We start from the raw sequence: 21,140 nt of genomic DNA, 5'->3' as shown, positions 1-21,140 counted from the left end.
AAAGAGTCAGAATATATAATATAATATAATATAATATATATAATAAGAGACAGACAGACAGGAGAGAAAAGAAAGAGATAGAGAGTGAGAGAGAGAGACCTTAAACAGGGAGAGAGTTGGGTGAAAATATAGGGAAATAGGGAGGTAGAAAAGGAGAGATAGAGAGAGAGGGCAGGTGGGAGAGAGAAAATGAAGGAAAAAGAGTAAGAGAAAGAGAGAGAGAGAGAGAGAGAGAGAGAGAGAGAGAGTGAGGAGAGAAAGAGGGAAGGAGACTGAGAGAGAATGAAAGATACAGAGTGAGAAAGAGAAAGAGTGAGAGTGAGTGTGAAAGAGATAGAGACAGAGGAAGAAAAAAAGAGGATAAGAAAGGGGAAGAGTGAGAGAGAATGAGGGTGATATATATGTAAATATATATATTTTCGAGCAGTTGAAAATGTATATCCATATATATATATCCAATTTCCAATTCATCCAATTTTTGACACATAAAAGGTTTTTTTTAGATATATAAAATACTGTGTAGACTGTAAGAGAGGGAAAAAGATAGGAAAAGAGACAAAAAAAAATAAATCCTATCCAAATACAATTCTTTTAACTATAAAACTTAAAAATATTTATGCCTGGTTAAGATATTGGATATATTTATTTTGATTTGATTATTGATTTGACAATAAATTAAAATAAACTAAAATGCGGCGATTGTTGGAATTGAATGAAAGAAATGCGGTGGAAATTCGCCTTATTTTGTCTTGGCTGGAATGTAGCGCTTGGAGGGGACATTGACGCCAAAGTTGGCGCCGGAAGAGACGGAGGAGGTCTGCAGACCGGAGCTCTGGAAGCCGCCGGAGCTCTGGAAGCCGCCGCTCTGGAAGTTGCCGCTCTGGTAGTTGCCGCTCTGGAAGTTCTGCTGCTGGATGCCCACGCTCTGGGCCTGGGACTGGGCCTGCTGCTGGATGTGCTGCGGCACAATGTTGCCCAGGTTGAGAGAGCCGGAGCCGGAGAAGCTGCTAATAGGCGCGACACCCTCGTCCGAGATGTGTGTGGCACCGCCCAGAGCATCGTACTGGGCCTGGATCTCCTGCTGGGCGCGCTGTGCCTCCTCCGTGGTCTTGTACTTGATGAAGTAGACCTCGGGCTTGTGCACCTTCGGTTCGTTCTGGGTCAGCTGCAGGTGCTGGTGAATCTCGTTGATGTCGGGCTTCTTAGACAGCACATAGATGACAGTCTTCTCCTCGTTGCTGGCCTGGGCGCGCTTCAGCGCGGCAGCGGTGTGCTTCAGATTCTGTGTGGGCGCCTTGATGAACACAATGCGATAGTTCTTGCGAATGGGCGTGTTATCCAACTGAGGCGCCGACTGCAGCTCCTCGGTGTCATCGGGCGCCGAGTGTATGTAAATATCCTTGGTCACGATCGAGGGACGCTGCGCCTGATACTGTGACTGCACGAACTGCTGCTGGATCTGGGGCTGCGACTGAATCTGGGGCACAAACTGCTGCTGGGGCGGAGAAGGCACGAATTGCTGCTGAATCTGGGGCTGCGGCTGCTGATAGACAACCTGCTGGGCCTGCGGCAGAGGCTGTGGCAACGGTGCCTCCACAACATTATTGAAGACGGGCTGCTGGGCGGGCACATTGTATATTCCACTTGCCGAGAGCGGCGTCTGCGGACGCAGATTGCCCGCCTGAAGAGCTGGCTGCTGATACTTGTAGCCCTGCGGAGCTGCGGCGACGAGCACCACGCACGACAAGCACTGCGAATATGAAGGAGTTCAGCTTGAAGTGAGGCACAAACAAATTAGACCCTGCGACTTACCACTAGAAGGGAGAATTGTTGCATTTTTGCTTTTGAGCCTGGCGGACTGTGAACTTCTACTTCAACTGACCCGAGCAGATTGAACTCAACTGATGCCCCAATCGAGCGCTGGCAATGTTTTTATAAGAGCTCCGAATATGTGGCTGCGTTTCCCTACCCAAAAGAAATTTGGGTATAAAATTATCGAATCTATTGTCCCAGCTGCCCAGCGCCGGACAGCCTAGCCATGTGGTTGGCAAATCACGGAACCATATTCGGAAATATTCAGATTAGAGATGCATCTCAGTTGGACCGTTATATAACCCGGGCTAGCCAAGCGACTCGGTATTCAAATTAGTATAATCTCATAATATTTCAACGCCAATGCGGAATTAATGCGAAATATTATTGGTAAATGCGACAAATATCGAAAGAAAGTCATTTCTTATGCATATGCAGCTGGCCAAGACCCAAAACGTTAACTGATCGCCAAATTAGTTGGCTCGTTGAGTTGTGCGGAGCAGATGCCCTGCTCAGCCGGTTGCGTCTGCCAAATGTGCATAAATTAATTCAAGTCAAAGTGATATATAATAAAAATACAAAAAAAAAAACATGTAAACAAATGTTTGTTGCCAAAGAAAGCAGTTTATGGTTTCATGTCTGGCTCGTCCACAATTTTAAATTCGAGCTTTACACAATTTGAAGCGTCGTTAGCTTTCGAAACATAATAAAAACCCAGCAAGAGCCCCATTCATTGTCTTTGCCGACCGACATTATGCTAATTATTCTACCAGCTATTTGATAGAAGAGGCCCACAGTTAAAGCTCGTGTAATAATTGTTTACAATTTGTCTATAAATATTGTGTATCGTATATCACGCATACGGCAGGTAAAACAATTGAAGCAGAAGATTTGCAAGCAATTTAAGCCTAATCTGCATTTTTATAAAATATCAAGTGGCAGGCTCTAGACGGAAGTTACCGACTATGTGATACCCTAAGCCCTCCTCCAGCTCATTTGCTTTGGCAATAATAAAAAAAAATTCACAATAAATAAAAAATATAAAATAAAAATCAAATTACTTCCCTCAATAAGAATCGAACCCGTAACAGAGCGCACTAGCAGCCAGCGCCTCTACTCGACTGCCATATCAACAACTTATCCAAATTGAAATAAAACCGTATTAAAATAGCAATAGCAAATACAATCGCAATTGCAGTGCTATTCATAGAATTCAATAAAGACGAAACGTGTCGTTGTAAACACAACTTTACTTAATAACTTCTGTCTTTCTTAACTGATCTTGATGAAATTTTTCAACAGTAGATCTTATAGAATATTCATACATTCTTCAAAGGTCAATTACATTCAACTTGTGTGTTTAGCTCGTTGAGGATTTCAAAATCGAGGATTTCAAAATCGATTCTAATAGATTGCTTGAAAACGGGGTAAGTTATCAATTATCGAAAACAAACTTGCACTGTGCGGGCAGTAGGTAAGACGGAATGACAGACGTATATGGGTAGATCGACTGGGCTATTGATGCTGATCAAGAGTATATATACCTTATGGGGTCGGAGATACTTTCGTCTGCCTGTTACAAAAATTGGCACAAAAGCAATATACCTTTACACGCATATTTAATGGCTTATTAATATACTTTGTTAATGATTTGTGTTAATAAATATAGTATAAAACCTTTTTGAATTTAACGCATCTCTAATTCGATTAAGATCGATATTAATTGTGGCAACACTGTCACGTCTCTGCCTGTTAACTTTTTTGACTTAAACTTATTTTTTATACTAGAGCAACACTGTCCAGAGTTACGCTCAAAAAAGTCACTTTGCTCAACTTATTTTGCCCAATTAGCATGTTGCCACACTTATGACAGTCGCATTAAAAATATTTGGTCCGGCTTAAAGTATCAGCAACTCACTTAAAAGTAATTATTATTTTTTTTTATCAAAGAGCAACATTTTAGGATTTGTGTATAAATGACTTAACTCGCTACATCAATTGTTGACTAATTGAAATCACTTTAATTAAATAAGTAAATATAAATATATTGTCTTGTACGAAAGGCTACACTTGTTACAGTCGCGTTCAAAATTGTTGACCAGCTCGACTGGACAAAATCAAGTTTATCTTTTTTCAAGATAGCCACATTTCTTACAGTCGCGTTCAAAATTGTCGACCTGGTACTCATAAATTTCTGCCAGTCATATTTAGTCATATTGCTTACAGTTGCGTTCAAAATAGTAGGCTCAGCAACTGAAGCTTTTTAATTAAATCAAATAAATATTGCAATGTGATAAAGCAACAGTCGCGTCGAAAATAGTCGGCCTGCCTCTAAAAGTCGACACAATTTACTATTTTGCCCAGCGGCAAACGTTTTCAAATCGAATCGAATTAGGGAAAAACTAAATTATATTTTTTTAACAGTATATACTAGCTATAATGAGCATTTACTTATATCTAAAACCTACGGCTGGGTGGCAAATACGCGCTATTTGATGGTGCCTCGCCTGTGGCTGCAGCTCCAACTGGGCTGTTCTTTGTGGCAAAGTCCAAGACTGGCGCCGAGGAGCCGGCATTGTGATTGGTCGAACGGCCGGGCAGCGAATCGTATTGGGCCTGGATGATGCGCTGTGCATTCTCTGCATCGTTCTGTGTGCGATATTTGACGAAGTGAACCTCCGGCTTGTTGTTCGTCTGCAGCTTGACCTGGTTCAGTCTGTTGGCCAGCTCGCCGATATCGGCCTGCTTGTTCAGCACATAGATGGCAGTGCGATCGTCCGAGGCGGACGAGGCCAGCTGCAGTGCCGCCTGCTCCAGGCCCGTGTTCTCCGGTCCCTTGATGAAGAGCACGCGCAGATTCTTGCGCAAGCTATTGGCAATCTGCTCGTTAACTGGTCCATTGTCGAACTCCTGCTCCGGCGCGCTGTACGTGTAGAACTCCTTGTTGAACTCATTGGCAATGAGTATGGGCTCCGACAGCTGGGCGGCGCCGACATCGGGACTGCCGATCAAACCGCCACGCCCATCCCCGGCATGGGACTGGGGCGTATAATCATACTGACCCCGGGCGACGGCAATCAGGCAAAGCATCTGCAAATAAGGCAGGATTTAATTTAATTTCTGGCTAGGATTAGGCTCCGGCACTTACCATAAAAGCGCGCATTGTTGTGCTTGGGCTTGAGTTTTCCACACCGTAGGCTATTTCTTGGCTCTGAGTGTGCTGTGCAGCTGCTGGGCTGTGTCTGTGTGTCCGCCAATTGCAACTCCGCCCGATATTTATATGGAGATCCGGCTGCATCCCAAAGATGCAACAGCATGCAAATGCGCTGCTGCATTGGGCAACAAATATCAGCCACGGTGCTTCAATTAAAATGCCAAACGTTTTTTAATTGGAACATATAGCTTCAAAAATGAAGAAAAAAGCACACACATCAGATTTGGTGAGCCGGAAAATGTGTAAATGTATTCAAATTACGGCTGGGTGTCCAATTTGGCCACCAGATTTGTGGGTTTGCCCAAAACTGGGGCCCAGCTGGAATGTCAAGTTGTGTTGGCAATGCATTTTTTTCGGGAATCATCTAAGACGCGACTGTCGGCAGACGGCTTATTAAAATAAGTATTATATATAAAATTTACATTTTTGGAATTTTACCAAAATTGCCAAACACCGAAAACATAGCCACAAATATTGCGCATACTTGCATAAGTTAATATATTAATATATTTTATGAAATATTAAATAATTAAAAGTAAATTTTTAGCATATTACCTTAAAGAATTCCAAAAATTAATATTTAATGTTTTCCGCTTATATGAAATTTATTTTCGCAAGCAGCCCGAAAATATGCAACACTTTTTGACAACAAAATTTCTCGACACCTATTTTAACCTATGAGTATAAAGGATATTTGAGATGTTCGGGCAACGTTTTCACAAGAATTTTGACCAAGAATAATGTTGCCTGTATTAGATGAAAAACTATGTACAAAAAACAAAACCACGTGAAAATCTGATGAGATTTGAACGAGTTATTGGGATGGAAACTTTTGACCTATGTGGGCAATTTTGACGTATGGCTATGTACGATACTTGCGAATACAATTTTTACATGAGTTTTGACCAAGATTAATGTGCCCAGACCAAGCCATGAACAAAAACCTTATGAATATCTGTTGGTTTTTGACAGAGTTATGGGGTTGGGAAATTTTGACCTATGTCTATATAGGATATTTAAGATTGAAGTTTACATTTCCACTCGAATGTTGACCAGGAATTATGTTGCCAGATTTAGTTGCCAAATTGAGCTAGAGAACAGAAGAGTGGGAGTTCGAACTTTTAATATTTTTGTACAACATATTATTGCGACTATGACATCATATTATAATCGGAGCATTAAGCTCGATTTTAAACGCAGCTAATTAAATTGGCAAGCACTAAAAATAAAAACTTAGTTTCCCATGAAAATAGAGTAAAACACGCTGAAGAAATACAAATAAAATAAAATAAAATAAAGAAATCAGCATGAAAGTGAGCTTGGGATTGATTTATTGATATATGGCAGCTAACTAAGCATATCAGTGACTAGTTGAAATTTTTTTTTTTTAATACCATAGCCCACATTCTATTTTAATTTACATGCTAACAAAACCAGTTCGATGGTTTCGCTTTCACACAAAGCAAAATCGAATTCGTTTCAACGAAAAAAAAAAAAAACACGCCAATTTGTAGTCTTATGAATAATTAAGCTCATCGCAAGAAATCTGTGCCGGCAAGTCAGAATGCTCGACCGGCAGATACCCTATCTGCAGCACCGCACTGAAGGGAGGGAAGATCGTATTCGGTTAGTAATATATTATTACATGCCGAAAAATAATCGATAAGCTCGATACTTATCGATATGACATACGAACGTATATTGCTACAAAAATATAATAATATATATCTCTGGCAATGTTTTTGATAGGGCTGGAAATGGAGGAAGAAAACAGAAAATATGCTTGACAAACTTAAGCTGATAATCGATATTTATCGAGTCAAACAATATTGTGATATATGTTACATGCATTCCGACAAAAACATAATACTCTGCTCGTAAGCAATCTCAATAAGTACAGGGTATACTGAGAGCCCGCTTTGCGATTACTGGAAAATCAGGGCTCAATACTGTCTGATCGTTTGTCTGACAATCGAGCCGTGGATATTATGTTAAACAAATGAGTTTCCAAAACTCGTTTCGTTATCGTTTCAAGTTGTTCAAGTTCGTATTGTTGCAAATTATAATTTGATTATGAACACAATGATAAGTTTTGAGCCCCAAAAAAAATGATATTATTATTTAAGTTTTATTAACGTTTTTTTTTTTCGGACTATAAAAGCGCCTGCGGCGGCAAGCGCGCGTTTTAGTTTTGCTTTAAGAACTGAACAAAAATGAAGACTATTTGCGTAAGTGCCCAGATGTGACATATAATAAAAGATATATAGAGAATGATATATGGTTTTCCATGTCAGCTACTTTTGCTGTTCGCCCTGTTGGCCCTCGTCTATGCCGCACCCGCGCCCGCGCCCACGCCTGACAATGAGCCCACCGTCAACGTGCTGAGATACCGTAATGACCAGGAACTGGAGCAGATCCAGCGTTCGATAATTGCGCAATACGAGGCACAATTGGGGGGCAGCACACAGGTTCATGCACCGCGCACTGCGACGCTCGTCAATCCCCAGACACTGGGCATCCACATTTAAATGACCAAAAAAAATGTTAATAAATAACAAATTGTTGTGACAATTTCTTCGACCATTTCAATATGCTGATAAGGGTGATAAGCCGCCGGCTAGGCTCGCCGGAGCTGATCTCGTCGCCGCTTTAGTCTCGCTTCTCTGCTCCGACTGTGCGCAATTCAGCCCGAAAAACAAAATTTAAGAAATCCGAATTTATAAATACAAAAAAAAAAATGCGCTGCTTTTTGGCTCTGCTCACGGCTGCGCTCAGCTGCTTGGCTTTGGGCCAGCGTTTGCCCATGAATCAGCCGATGTTCTTTCCCCGGGAGCAGGACATTGTTTTTCCGGGCACCAAACAGTTCGATACACTGTACAAAATAAGCGATTTTCAGCTTGTGGGCAGACCCGACAATAGCCTGGAGCTGCCGGAGCCGCCCGCCCGCCAGCTAAATCCGCATGCCTATCGGCCGGGTCAACCCTTTCCGCCGCCGCCAAATGGTCGTCGGCACAAGAAGCGCAAAAACAGGCCGCGGCGCCTCTGCGAGCGAAGTGAGTCCTCGTTTATTTATTAATCACTCAGCAGCTAAATACCCTATATTCTGTCAAAGAGTACTCCGAGTATGTGGAGCGCATATTTCCCAACGATACGGCCGTAACGGAAGACGCCAACGATGAAGATTTCGATGGACGCGTACTCGCTCGGCCTGGTGAATACCCTCACATGGTAAGAAGGCAGCTTAGCTGATAAGAAAATATTTTGGTGAATACACTCCGGGAAAATTGAGAAGCATTTTGCAAACTTCTTAAGCTGAGAAATTTGTATATCTGTTCAGACCCATTTCTGTTTAATCTGAAACTAACAGATGCGTTCCTTGAATCTAGGAAATTTTGAACAATGCGTGTTTGAATCAAGAAACCAAAAACGTTTTACTTAAAATAAGCAGAGGCTTTAACAAAATGAAACAAAAGTACTATTTCAAGAGCTGAAATAAGCTTCATATTCAAAGATTTTTTTGAAGCTCCAAATTCTTGAATACTAGACCTAAGTTGAGAACTCACTTAAAGCTTATTATAAGCATACAAAACTATAAAAAAGTATTTTAAGCTTAATCCAAGCTTTAGTTCTAAGATTGACGCTCAAATTAGAGTTCATCATTAAGAAGTTCTTAACTTAGGTATACACAAAAATAATCAAACAAAAACCTGAATTTTTTAATTTGAAATGCAAATACATTTTCTCTGAGTGTAGCTTTTATAAGACGAACAATAACAAGAACCCGGTCAATTAAATTTTATAGGCAGCGCTCGGCTTCGCGACGAACTCCGAAAAAATTGACTACAAATGCGGCGGCAGTTTGATAAGTGAGAACTTTGTATTGACTGTGGCCCATTGCACCGAGGTGGAGGGGTGAGTTGGGAACGAGCGTCGGGTCGAGGGTTCTCTCTGATTGCCTGTGGACCATTTAACATTTTGTAGCGCCGCGCCGAAATGGGTGCGAATCGGCGGACTGAATCTGTTGATCGATGAGGCGCGGGTTAAGCCGCAGAACTTTGGAATTGAAAGCATATCCAAGCATCCCGATTACAAAGTGGACTCTTACTACAATGATATCGCACTTTTAAAACTGGAGAGAGATGTGATGTAAGTATAGACGGGTTAAAATTTAGAAGTAAAAGTAGAAGTAGAAGCAGAAGTAGAACTAGCAGTAGAAGTAGAAGTAGAAGTAGAAGTAGAAGTAGAAGTAGAAGTAGAAGTAGAAGTAGAAGTAGAAGTAGAAGTAGAAGTAAGTAGAAGTAGAAGTAGAAGTAGAAGTAGAAGTAGAAGTAGAAGTAGAAGTAGAAGTAGAAGTAGAAGTAGAAGTAGAAGTAGAAGTAGAAGTAGAAGTAGAAGTAGAAGTAGAAGTAGAAGTAGAAGTAGAAGTAGAAGTAGAAGTAGAAGTAGAAGTAGAAGTAGAAGTAGAAGTAGAAGTAGAAGTAGAAGTAGAAGTAGAAGTAGAAGTAGAAGTAGAAGTAGAAGTAGAAGTAGAAGTAGAAGTAGAAGTAGAAGTAGAAGTAGAAGTAGAAGTAGAAGTAGAAGTAGAAGTAGAAGTAGAAGTAGAATAGAAGTAGAAGTAGAAGTAGAAGTAGAAGTAGAAGTAGAAGTAGAAGTAGAAGTAGAAGTAGAAGTAGAAGTAGAAGTAGAAGTAGAAGTAGAAGTAGAAGTAGAAGTAGAAGTAGAAGTAGAAGTAGAAGTAAGTAGAAGTAGAAGTAGAAGTAGAAGTAGAAGTAGAAGTAGAAGTAGAAGTAGAAGTAGAAGTAGAAGTAGAAGTAGAAGTAGAAGTAGAAGTAGAAGTAGAAGTAGAAGTAGAAGTAGAAGTAGAAGTAGAAGTAGAAGTAGAAGTAGAAGTAGAAGTAGAAGTAGAAGTAGAAGTAGAAGTAGAAGAAGAGTAGAAGTAGAAGTAGAAGTAGAAGTAGAAGTAGAAGTAGAAGTAGAAGTAGAAGTAGAAGTAGAAGTAGAAGTAGAAGTAGAAGTAGAAGTAGAAGTAGAAGTAGAAGTAGAAGTAAAGTAGAAGTAGAAGTAGAAGTAGAAGTAGAAGTAGAAGTAGAAGTAGAAGTAGAAGTAGAAGTAGAAGTAGAAGTAGAAGTAGAAGTAGAAGTAGAAGTAGAAGTAGAAGTAGAAGTAGAAGTAGAAGTAGAAGTAGAAGTAGAAGTAGAAGTAGAAGTAGAAGTAGAGTAGAAGTAGAAGTAGAAGTAGAAGTAGAAGTAGAAGTAGAAGTAGAAGTAGAAGTAGAAGTAGAAGTAGAAGTAGAAGTAGAAGTAGAAGTAGAAGTAGAAGTAGAAGTAGAAGTAGAAGTAGAAGTAGAAGTAGAAGTAGAAGTAGAAGTAGAAGTAGAAGTAGAAGTAGAAGTAGAAGTAGAAGTAGAAGTAGAAGTAGAAGTAGAAGTAGAAGTAGAAGTAGAAGTAGAAGTAGAAGTAGAAGTAGAAGTAGAAGTAGAAGTAGAAGTAGAAGTAAAAGTAGAAGTAGAAGTAGAAGTAGAAGTAGAAGTAGAAGTAGAAGTAGAAGTAGAAGTAGAAGTAGAAGTAGAAGTAGAAGTAGAATTAGAATTAGAATTAGAATTAGAATTAGAATTAGAATTAGAATTAGAATTAGAATTAGAATTAGAAGTAGAAGTAGAAGTAGAAGTAGAAGTAGAAGTAGAAGTAGAAGTAGAAGTAGAAGTAGAAGAGTAATAGAATGAGTAATAGAATGAGTACAAAAAATTGTATAAGACTCTGGAATCTTCAATCGGTGAAGATCATTTTGTATCGGACCTTTTCTAGAAATAACAATATATAGTATATATATTATTTATTATTTTCAAAGGATTATCATGAATATGATGAACATTCTCTCAAATTGGTTTCCTTTCAGTCTTACTCAGTACGTTCGCCCCATACGTCTGTGGGTTCGCGGGGAGATACCGACATCGATTGCATTCGCCATGGGCTATGGCTCCACTAGCTTTGGCAAGGGCATGACATATCGCTTGACCCATCTGAATGCGACCATTGTGCCCAACGAGGAGTGCAACCGGGATCTGCCCGTTTTCGCAGAGACGCCCAATGGCATTATAGACAGTCAAATATGCGCTCAGGACTTCGTTCAAAATCGGGACACCTGCCAAGGCGACTCGGGCGGTCCGCTCCAGCTGAATTTGCCGGGTCGCCGACATCAGCACATTCATTATCATCTTATTGGCATCACCTCCTTCGGCGTGTTTTGCCGCAGCAGCTACCCAAGTGTCTACACCCGTGTATTTACGTACCTGGACTGGATCGAAGAAGTCACGTGGGGTGATCCAGAAAACTGAATCTAATTTAAGACGATTTCTAAATTATTTTATAATTCACAAATAAAAATAGAATCCAACCAAAAGAAGAAAAACATTTTCTCGTTTTACTTATTACAAAGTTATGAGGTTTTTTAGTTTGGGAATAGGTTTTCCAGAGAATGGAATCTCTCTAAAATTGTTTTATATAAAACAATTTAAAATGTTAAATTTTATAAGATTACAAACACTTCCATTTTATACAAAATAATGGATTTACATTAAAATGTACTTTCTTTTGTATTTTTTTAAGGCAAAAACGAACATAAATATTTGAGCAATTTTGCTAAAAGACCTTTTCCAGATAATGAAATCTCTTAAAAATGTTTTTATCTAAAACCATATAAAATATTACAAATAATTTTTGTGAGTAAAAAACATATCCATTTAATACAAAAAAGAGTACATTACATTGAAGTTTTTGTTTTCTTTCGTATTTTTTTTAAGGCAAAAACGAACATAAATTTTTTGGTCAATTTTGCTGAGTATTCTAGCTGAGAGTTCGACATCAGACCTCGTTATTGGCATCCATAATCTGGCGTTTGATGTCCTCATAGGAGGGCAGGGTCTGTGATGAAAAGCGAAGATCAATAAAGTGTTTAAGGAATGGGGGAGATTGTGGAATGATTTGTGAGCTGCTGGACTTGTGGGCGCCGAGATACTCACTCACCGATCAAGTCGAGTGTTTGGGATCAGGCATGAGTGTGTGAGCGTGAGCGAGAACAAGATTAAGCAAAGCAGGCGATTGTTATGTATTTGAATGTGGCATGCGATTCAGTTGGCCAGCGATCTACTCACCTGCCAGTAGCTGTCCTCCCAGGCGGGGAACATGCGCTTGAAGGCGCCCGGCTCCTGGCCCTGTGTGACGCGCACAATGCTCACGGTGTCCATGGTGCGGGCGGTGGGCTCCGAGCCAATATAGCGCTAAAATGGAGGGGAAAGAAGATTAAAGAGAAGTTCAATCGAGCTTGTGTTGGGCTTACCTGTGCCATGTCCAAGATCTTGCCGTTCTCCTCGGCAGTGGCGCCGGCGCCAACCCACAGATAGATTTCGTCGCCGGCATCGAGCAGCATGACATCGTCCGTATCGAGATCCTCCTGCTGGAAATCGGCCACCTCCTCGACCTTGGCGCGACCAGTGCGTGTCAGGCGGCAATGGAAGAGACGCGGCTCGAGCAGCGGCGCCGTATGATCCTCCAGATTGCGATCGTACTGACCCTCACCGTTCAGCTCCTCCCAGAACTCATCCGGCTCGGCGCCCTCCTCGACCAGCTCCAGCTCCGCATCCTTCCAGTAGTGGGCGAAGCGTGCTGTGGCCGCCTCCTTCTCGAAGCTGGAGGCGCCCAGGCCATGCCAGACGTACACCTTGTGCGTCTTGGTGGAGGCCAGCGCGAAAGCATCGCTGGAGGCCAGCGAAGAGCTGTCGGCGGGCACCTCGCTGGCATGGACGTCGCTCTCGACGGTGCCGCGTATGCGGAACAGCTGTGAGGAGACGGGTAGCGCCGTGTACGACTCGAGCAGCTTACCCTTGAAGATCTTGTAGAAGTGACGCGGCTCGTGACCCTGCGTGGTGCGCACCAGCAGCGCCTTCTGCTCGACGGCCAGCGCCAGGCCGTCCTCGAAGGCCCGCTCCTTGACCGCTGCATTGGCCTTGGCACCCTGCCAGACATAGACGACGGTGCCCTTGTCACCGTTGTTGGCCTCGTAGTTGTAGCTAAGCACATAGGAGCCGAAGCCGAGCAACGGCAGCTCTTCCTCGAAGGGCACACGGTTACGCAGCACCTCGTTGCTGCCCGGTTGGCTCACGTACTGGACGATCTCGCCAATGCTGTTCTGGCCGTGATCGGGCATGAAGCCGATAGCACGGCCGCCGCTCTTCTTCAGCTGCTGCACGACCGCATCGATCTCGTCAAGATCCAGTGACTCATCCGAGCCGATGTTTAAGGCGGAGCGCACGAGGCGTGTGTGTGCCATGCCAGAATCGCGCCATGTGTCGAAATATTGTTTAAATGGCGCCGATTCGGCGCCCTCGACGATGCGATGGATTTGCGTCCAGGCGGGATATTTCTTGGTGCGCAGGAACTCCTGCGCCTTGGCCATGGCATCCGATTTCTCTGCTGGCGTGGCGCCGCGGCCCACCCACACAAAAATGCCGGAGCCGGTGTCCAAAATGAAGCAATCGCGCGTATCCAGCATGGCCTGACGCAGCGGCTTCTGGGCAATGGTGTCCACCTGGAGCCGGCCGCTGGCATCGGACACCTTGTAGAGGGTGACGGCGGCGGCGTCGGTGCGCTCGAAGGCACCGTCCTCGTCGGAGGTGGACTCCTCGGGCACCTGATCGGGCGAGCCGGAGCCGAGCACATCGAAGAACTGCTGCTTGTCCAGATCCGTGCTGAACTCGTCAATGATCTGGACGCGGGCACGTCCATTGTGATCCTGATCTCTAATCTGGTTCGCTGCGCTGATGGCCTTCAGCTTCTCCACGCGCTTAGCCTGGGCGCCCACATAGACATAGATATCGTTGCCGGCATCCAGTATGAAGCAATCGCCCTTGTTCATCGAGGAGACAGACAGATTCACCTGGCGGACGCGCACATTACGCTTGCCCTTCACCTGGAACAGACGCTTCTCGCCCTGGGCATTCGTCTCCACGTGCTTGAAGCCGGTGCCAACTCCACCCTGTTCATAGCGAACACCTGAAAGAAGCGGAGCCAGTCTTAAATGCGAGCCAAGTGCGAAGCAAGCTCTTGTTACCGTTCTTGAAGTAGCCGAGGAACAGCTGGGACTCGTGATCCTGCACCTCGCGGTGCTGCACGGGACCGCCATTCAGGATATCATCCAGCTGCACGGTCAATATAGCCGCAGCGCCAGCCTCGTCCGTGGAGGTCTCCGAGCCCAGCCAGAAGTGCACATCCCATGTGAGCTGCTTGTCCTTCGGGTTCTGCTTAGTCTGCGAAGATTTCAAAAAAAAGAGTTAAGTATTTTATTAATTGATTTCTTATATAATATAAAAACTAATAAAATAAACAAAATTCTTGAGAATTCGTTTAGTTAGATATCAAATATTTTCTAGTTAACTTAAATCTCAGTAATTATGAAAATTTTCTTAACGTTTCCGATTTTGATATATGCCTAAAACCGAACCAGTTCATATTTAGGACTTTTATTTTATGTGTAACGCTGCAAAACCAGAAACGAATCGGTTCAAAAATAACTTTACATATAAAACGAACATAACCCTAAGTTTCTACAACTTTAAAAAACTGTTCATGTTATTAATGAACCGAACCAGTTCAAAAATCGAATTCTAAAACCGGTTTAAACAGCGAATTCTTGTTTTATTTACGAGGAGAAACCTGAACCAAACCAGTTCACAACACAATAACTTAAAGTAAAACCGACCGATAAAATAATTATTTTAATAGTTTAGTTTTGTTAAATGAAACTTGAACCGAACTAGTTCAAAAACCGATTTCTAAAACCAGTTCACAAAATAAATAACTTAACCTTAAACTAAACGTAACCCTACTTTTATTCCAATTTCTATGGAAACTGTATCGTAAGCTAGTTTCAACTAAAATAAACTATTTGTGTAATTTGATAGGCTAACCCAATCATACGCTGTACGATTCGTTAGCCTTTCAACTGTTTAAATATTTATAAGTTCCCGATTCCCACATTTAAATTGACCTAATATTTGTTTTATATCTTATGAGAATCCAAACACCATATGTTAGTCATAATAATGTTGAATACATTTCTGAACTTATCTAGAAAGTGTATATATTTACACAAAGAATCATTGTTAGTCAGTTTTTACAATCGTAGCGATGCTTTTTTTTCCTTTTACGCAATTAAAATGAGTCAGTTTTTCAGATGGAAAGGCCACAAGTAAACCTGAGCTGTAAACTGACCTCGCCAAAAGCAATTATTGCTATATATAGCAGAAAAAAAAATACTTACAACAAATACTATTTAATTAATTTCTTAAAATATTGTTTTATTATTATACAAAAATTGTTACTTACATTCAGAATTATGAACGAATCGCCAGTGTAAAATTTGCCATAGTTGTTGGGCGGATACGGCACGGGCTCGAAATTCTGGACAATAGAAACAAATTTCAAAAAAACCATTAATATTCAGATAGACAGATATATATATAGATATATGCTTTTTCGACTGCCGGCAGTGTCAAAATATTTATGCGAAAAAATCGAAAGCAATTTTCTTTAAACAAAACAAAGACAAAACAAAAAGAAAAACTTAGCTTGTGCCAGCGGCGGCGTCTCATAAATTTTGCTAATGTTTCCCAAGTTAATTAACACGAGCGAGGCATATGGTGATGTTTACTGTACACATGTTTTGCTACAGTGAAGACTCGCTAGTGAAGAAAGAGAAACATCTGCTGCTCAAAATTGCGTGTGCTCAGCGACTAGAAAAATAAAGTCAGGCACAAGTCAATAATTCCTTTATGCCAGAGTGAAGGTGTGTGCCTATGTACACCTGTGTCTGCAGGTGTGCAGGTGTGCATGTGTGTGTGTGTGTGTGAGGCAATACTTTGCATGCCAAATGCCACAAGCTGGATGAGCAACGCATTCGTGCGTGGGCAGCTGCGAACTTTCCCCCAAACGATGTAAACATGCAGCAGCAACAACTATTTATATAAACTTTTCTCGTAAATGGGGCAGATTTAGTATACAAAATAAGTATACAAAAGTGAAAATGTGAGCACATTCAAAATAGTAAAAAGATGCACTCGGCGGAAAAGCCAGTTCCTAGTTTTTGGCACGACTTGGACTAGAATATCATCAACAAAACGATTTTGTTTCAAAAATGTCAAAGTAAATTTCAATTTTAATTAAACGTGATTCATTCTTTCTTTCGAAATTCTTCGTTAGAAAAATATGCTTATTTCAAGTAAAACATACTTAATTCAAGCGGAACAGCCAGTTCTTTAAATTTGGCACGACTTTGACTAGAATATCATCAAACAAAAACAATTTCTTTCAAAATTGTCGAAGTACATTTGAAATTTTAATTAACTGTGAATCATTCTTTCTATCGCAATTGTTCGTTACAAAAAAAACTTGTTTTTAGTAAAACATACTTAATTTAAGCGGAAAAGACAGCTCTTAATATTGGCTAGAATAAAGCAAAAAGATTTCCCTTCAAATATGTCAAAGTAAATTTCAATTTTAATTAAAAGTGTGATTCATTCTTGTTTTCGATACTATGCTTGTTTTAAGTAAAACATACTTAATTAAAGCGAAAAAGCCAATTCTTAGTATTTGGCACGACTTTGGCTAGAATATCATTCAACAAAGAGATTTTGTTTCAAAAATGTCAAAGTAAATTTCAATTTTAATTAAAATTGTGATTCATTCTTGTTCTCGAAATTGTTCGCTAACATAATTAGCAAAATATACTTGCTTTATGTTAATCTCAATTCAAGCACTAAATTTGCAATTTTTCATTCTTAAAATAAGAAGTCTACTGACAGCTTGAAGTAATTCGGCCTTGTCTGGGTTTCCAGCATGTTTGTACTTGATTTAAGCATAAAATTCTTGACTCACTTTAAAGTATTAAAGATTTAGATTAAGCACTTGCGGACTTTTGGACATTAATAAAGATACTTTGCACTTGCCCGTAATTAGAACAATTTGTATTGACTTCTTCTCACTAGGAGCTCAAAGCACAACATTTGAGTTTGGTTTAATACAGTTTGTACTTGAGTTGAGTGGAAAGTTCTTGATTATTTGTAAAGTGCATCACCTGTACCATTTCGTGCATAGAGTACAGTATTTTAGCCATTCTTGTATTCAGAAAGTGAGGCTTATGATCAGCTGTCTCGAGCATTTACTGTATCATGGCAGACATAAAGTACAGTAGTTATTAGCTGGTGTATACAGAAATTGTTCGAAAGAGCTCTCAAAAAAGAAGTTAATGATGACAGTTTGTACTTAATTTAAGCAAAAACACATTGATTTTTTTCTCTTCGACTTACCTCAATGCGCCAGATCTCCAGGCCAGGAGCGCGGCCGGCATTGGCAAAGGCTGGATGCATGACGCGTCGACCTGGCTGCTTGTTGTTGTTACCACTCGAGGGCTGAACCTGACCGGTTTGGACGGGGAACGCGGGACGTTGGTTAAATGTGCCGGCTGAGCAGAGACTTGTCGAGATTGCGATAAACACGACCAAGCTGTAAAGTAAATAAAGTGCTCCAAATTATTCGGCTCACAGTTTTCGGTTTGTTTTGATTGTCAAGCGCGATGACAAGTCAACTAGTTGACGCCTTTTACAGGCAACGAGCTGACCTGGCCTGGCCGTGAGTCATGACCTCATAAAAGGTCACCCAAACATGGGGACAGACTAAATTTTGTGAACTATTTCTTGAATTTAAGGCAGCCTTTCTGCACGTCTAATTGCACAGAAATATATGTATTTGCCACTTACAATTATGAGCGTATAATTAAGTGGGTTTGTGAACACGCGGCGTATGAGTAATATTTTCTATTTGCACTATTTAATTAGCACTTGTGTGTACTCTATATTTGACGGGAGCTTATTAGCTAGCTGAACTGCTCGCTTGCATTACCTGCAGATGACTGCCAGATGACGGGCGGCGCTTTGCCTGGCCATTTCGCCGCGTTGACGACTGCCGGGTTGCGGGGGGTGGAGAAGTCAGAGGGGGGAGACAACGAACGCTTTTGTTTATTGTTGCTTGATATATATATAAACACAATTGTGTGCGTGTATAACAACTTGTATCGGGTGAATTGTTGCTATTATTATGTAGTATTCGCCTTTGTTTTTATCTTTCCCAACTCAAACAAAAAGATGATTGCCCGCTGAGAGAGAAATAGAGAATGAGAGCGAGCGCGAGTGAACTGCAAAAGAGAGAGAGAGAAAGAAGCAACAGGCTATAAAAACATCATAAAAAACAGACGGCACTCCAGTTCAAACATACTTATATTAATTGTCTTTATGGCAATACGCACTTAGATTTGTGGATACTTAAAAATTGCAACAATATGTAGGAAATAATAAGGATATAAAGCGGTTAATAATAATACATAATATATAAAATAATAGATCAGCTGTAGAACAGACTTAACTGGAAATTTATAACTTTCAGCTCAAATATAAACAATTTATAAACAACAAATATGCATACGACTGCATTATAAAAGAGCTAAAATTATTAAATTTGAAGTTTTAATTAATAAAAAATACAAATAAATGTTATTACTATATAGTATAATATAACATAATTTAACATATGCATAAATATAATTTTTTGTTTATAAAAAAAATATATTTAAATATTGTAGACTGAAATAAAACTGTTTTTAAATTTTGAAAATAAAAAAAAGTTAGTTTTTGGCAAGTTAATAACAATATTTTTAGTTCTCTGAAATTATTAACTAAGATATAAAATAAATATAATAAAAATTAAATAACATACTTATGTGTATATTAAATAAAAATAATGGAATTAATAAAATAAATATTGTTAGTTTGGACAGCAAGAAATATGTATCTTAAAATATATCTTTGGCTAATTTTCATTTATAGTTTTGTTTTTTTTTTTTTTTTATATAATTCATTGAAACTGTAAATTAAAACATGTCACGCATGTGTTTATTTTTATTGTTGTTATTTGTATTTTTCTCTTTTTAAGTAATTAGTTTTGCCGACTGACGACACTATCTGAGTCTCGTATGATATCACGATTGAAGAGATTGCCGGGCAAGCCCTTTTCTCTTTTTCCAACTAGGTCGCGGGTATTATAAAAAATAAAAAAATAACTATATTTATGATGATTTATGATAAGCGACGTATTCGTACATTTTTGTGTGCCATTTTCAAGTTCGACTTGTTATTGGAGAATGTATGTGAACAGTGCGCACGACAAGCACGCTGTGCTTTGCATAATAAATAAATATTTGCCAATTGGTATTCCAAGTATTATTATTATTATTATTATTATTATTATTATTATAATTATCACGCATAACGTCACCTTCCACTTGGAGCTCGTTCATCACAATTGTTGGAGAGGAAGCCGCACGCAAAGAACTCACAAAAATTCATGTTTAAAATCTCATTAGGAATTGTGCTTAAAAACTTGTTAACTCATAAATAAATATTTACTTGAATATTTAAAGCGATAAGAGCAACTGCGTTTTAATATGTCATTATAAATGTGTTAAAAAAAAAAAAAAGAATAATTAGCTAACAATATCACTTCCTTTTATCTGTGTACGTAGAATGTATATAAAAGCTAATTAGCTAAAAAAGATTTGTTTGGTATTATTTATAGGTTTGCTAAAACTGGAAACTTTGTTTTATCTAAGTTAAAAACAAAAATAAACTCAAACCCGGAATTGGTATATATTTTTATATAATTTTTAAATTTCGGTTTATTTCTGACACCAAATTTAATTAAATACTATTTGTGATATTTTCTAATCAAATTCTTGCGTGAGATGTTAATTACATTAAATAATTAAATGTATTTAAATTAAATAAAAAGTCTTGAACCCTAGCCTGGGTTCAAGAATGTGGAAAACTGAACGAAACTAGGAGCGAGCCAATGGTTCGCATCGTGAAACGAACCACTGGAAGTTTTTATAGAGCTTCCAGTCGTGATTATAAAGAAGAAATATTTGCTATAAAGAGCAAATAAAGCCGATATATTAAAAAAAAAAAAACATATTTTAGTAGTCTAGCATTCCTACTATAGGCATGTCTATCAAAGGCTAGCCCGAAGGTTTTAACCCAAGATAAGCTAAGCTCAAAACAATTGATAAGCCTAATCAATTTGATTGACTGCGTGTATGTATGTATGTGTGGCATACAATACATTATACTATGTGCACACACTGCCTAATACCGTTTACAATTGAGTAATTCTTCGATTTTTTACTAGGCACACTCTAAGGTTATCAATAACTTTATAGAGCTTTTCAATGATATCGTTTCCAATTGCTTTCAATCAAATTACGTATTAGATGGCAGCTGCACTCTTGATTTAAAAACTACACAAAACAAATACATAGACACACATACACGTACACACATGCACACTATGCAAATAAAGCACTTACGCTCTTCTTCACTGCAATAAACTGACCGCTTCCAGGCTTTGGCAGCGACTAAACGAACTCGGGATGCGTGTAGTGATCGAAGCAACGCAGCTTGAGACACTGAACGAAACTCAACGATTGTCGTCGACTTTATAAAAGACCGCTCAAAGCTGAGTTCAACTCGCACTCTGTTGCTCTCTCTCTCTCTCTCTCTCAGTGTGGCTTAACGTAGCTGATTGATAAGACGCAGCTCGGCCGATAAGCGCGCTCCGCATACAAAAAGAACCTATGCAAAAGCAAACTGTAAACAAATGAAATGAAAAACAATTGACGCTTTCCAGGAAACCAGGTTAAATGTCACTGGCTGCGAATTCCCAGCTTTCAACATAGCGCGCCAAATTCTGGGTACTCTAGGTAAACCTTAAAACACTATGCAACAAATTTTTTCGAATCAAAACAAATAATTTCTTTTCAACTTTAACTTTTTTTTTAAAGAATAAGTTTAAAACTCAGGGTCTTAATGAAAGCGTGATTGATATTATAATTTTTTTAAATTAACTAAAAAGCTTTTCACATATGAGAAGATTATAGATCTAACTCAATTGGATGGATATTATTTATAGACATATAATAAAAATATCTATCTATGCTTACGAAAAAACATCAAAAA

At 39.6% G+C, this 21,140-nt stretch overlaps 5 protein-coding genes across 6 annotated transcripts; 2 read left to right on the top strand and 3 right to left on the bottom strand.

Annotated features, from left to right (window-relative positions):
• Window positions 1-734: 734 nt before the first annotated feature.
• Window positions 735-1,891, bottom strand: LOC6634989 (transcription factor SPT20 homolog). The gene is made up of 2 exons (XM_002058455.4): window positions 1,813-1,891; window positions 735-1,750 (listed from the first exon to the last, which is right to left on the bottom strand). The coding sequence occupies exons 1-2, from the start codon at window positions 1,834-1,836 to the stop codon at window positions 740-742; spliced, it is 1,035 nt and encodes a 344-aa protein (XP_002058491.1). The 5' UTR covers window positions 1,837-1,891; the 3' UTR covers window positions 735-739.
• Window positions 1,892-4,139: 2,248 nt separating this feature from the next.
• On the bottom strand, window positions 4,140-4,975 carry LOC6634988 (uncharacterized). Its single transcript, XM_070210769.1, has 2 exons — window positions 4,961-4,975; window positions 4,140-4,902 (listed from the first exon to the last, which is right to left on the bottom strand). The coding sequence occupies exons 1-2, from the start codon at window positions 4,973-4,975 to the stop codon at window positions 4,270-4,272; spliced, it is 648 nt and encodes a 215-aa protein (XP_070066870.1). The 3' UTR covers window positions 4,140-4,269.
• A 2,189-nt stretch (window positions 4,976-7,164) lies between these two features.
• On the top strand, window positions 7,165-7,603 carry LOC138911473 (uncharacterized). Its single transcript, XM_070210767.1, has 2 exons — window positions 7,165-7,254; window positions 7,321-7,603. Exons 1-2 carry the CDS (start codon window positions 7,240-7,242, stop codon window positions 7,552-7,554), a joined length of 249 nt encoding a protein of 82 aa, XP_070066868.1. The 5' UTR covers window positions 7,165-7,239; the 3' UTR covers window positions 7,555-7,603.
• Window positions 7,604-7,689: 86 nt separating this feature from the next.
• Window positions 7,690-11,420, top strand: LOC6634986 (venom protease-like). Its single transcript, XM_002058452.4, has 5 exons — window positions 7,690-8,079; window positions 8,139-8,254; window positions 8,829-8,938; window positions 9,008-9,172; window positions 10,922-11,420. Exons 1-5 carry the CDS (start codon window positions 7,764-7,766, stop codon window positions 11,358-11,360), a joined length of 1,146 nt encoding a protein of 381 aa, XP_002058488.1. The 5' UTR covers window positions 7,690-7,763; the 3' UTR covers window positions 11,361-11,420.
• A 319-nt stretch (window positions 11,421-11,739) lies between these two features.
• On the bottom strand, window positions 11,740-20,625 carry LOC6634899 (gelsolin-like). Of its 2 annotated transcripts, XM_002058451.4 has the most exons (8): window positions 20,492-20,625; window positions 17,977-18,268; window positions 17,385-17,580; window positions 15,406-15,480; window positions 14,132-14,327; window positions 12,362-14,073; window positions 12,177-12,302; window positions 11,740-11,946 (listed from the first exon to the last, which is right to left on the bottom strand). In XM_002058451.4, the coding sequence occupies exons 2-8, from the start codon at window positions 18,018-18,020 to the stop codon at window positions 11,887-11,889; spliced, it is 2,409 nt and encodes an 802-aa protein (XP_002058487.1). In that variant the 5' UTR covers window positions 18,021-18,268; window positions 20,492-20,625; the 3' UTR covers window positions 11,740-11,886. The 2 variants fall into 2 exon arrangements, with proteins under 2 accessions (XP_002058487.1, XP_015024922.1); XM_015169436.3 differs by lacking the exon at window positions 20,492-20,625 and having other exon boundaries at window positions 17,835-17,978.
• Between the last annotated feature and the right edge of the window lie 515 nt (window positions 20,626-21,140).

Source organism: Drosophila virilis, unplaced genomic scaffold, assembly GCF_030788295.1.
Source record: "Drosophila virilis strain 15010-1051.87 unplaced genomic scaffold, Dvir_AGI_RSII-ME tig00000195, whole genome shotgun sequence".
NCBI classification, from domain to species: Eukaryota; Metazoa; Arthropoda; class Insecta; order Diptera; family Drosophilidae; genus Drosophila; species Drosophila virilis.
The sequence above is the reverse complement of the archived record's forward strand: the minus strand, read 5'-3'. Positions and strand labels throughout refer to the sequence as shown.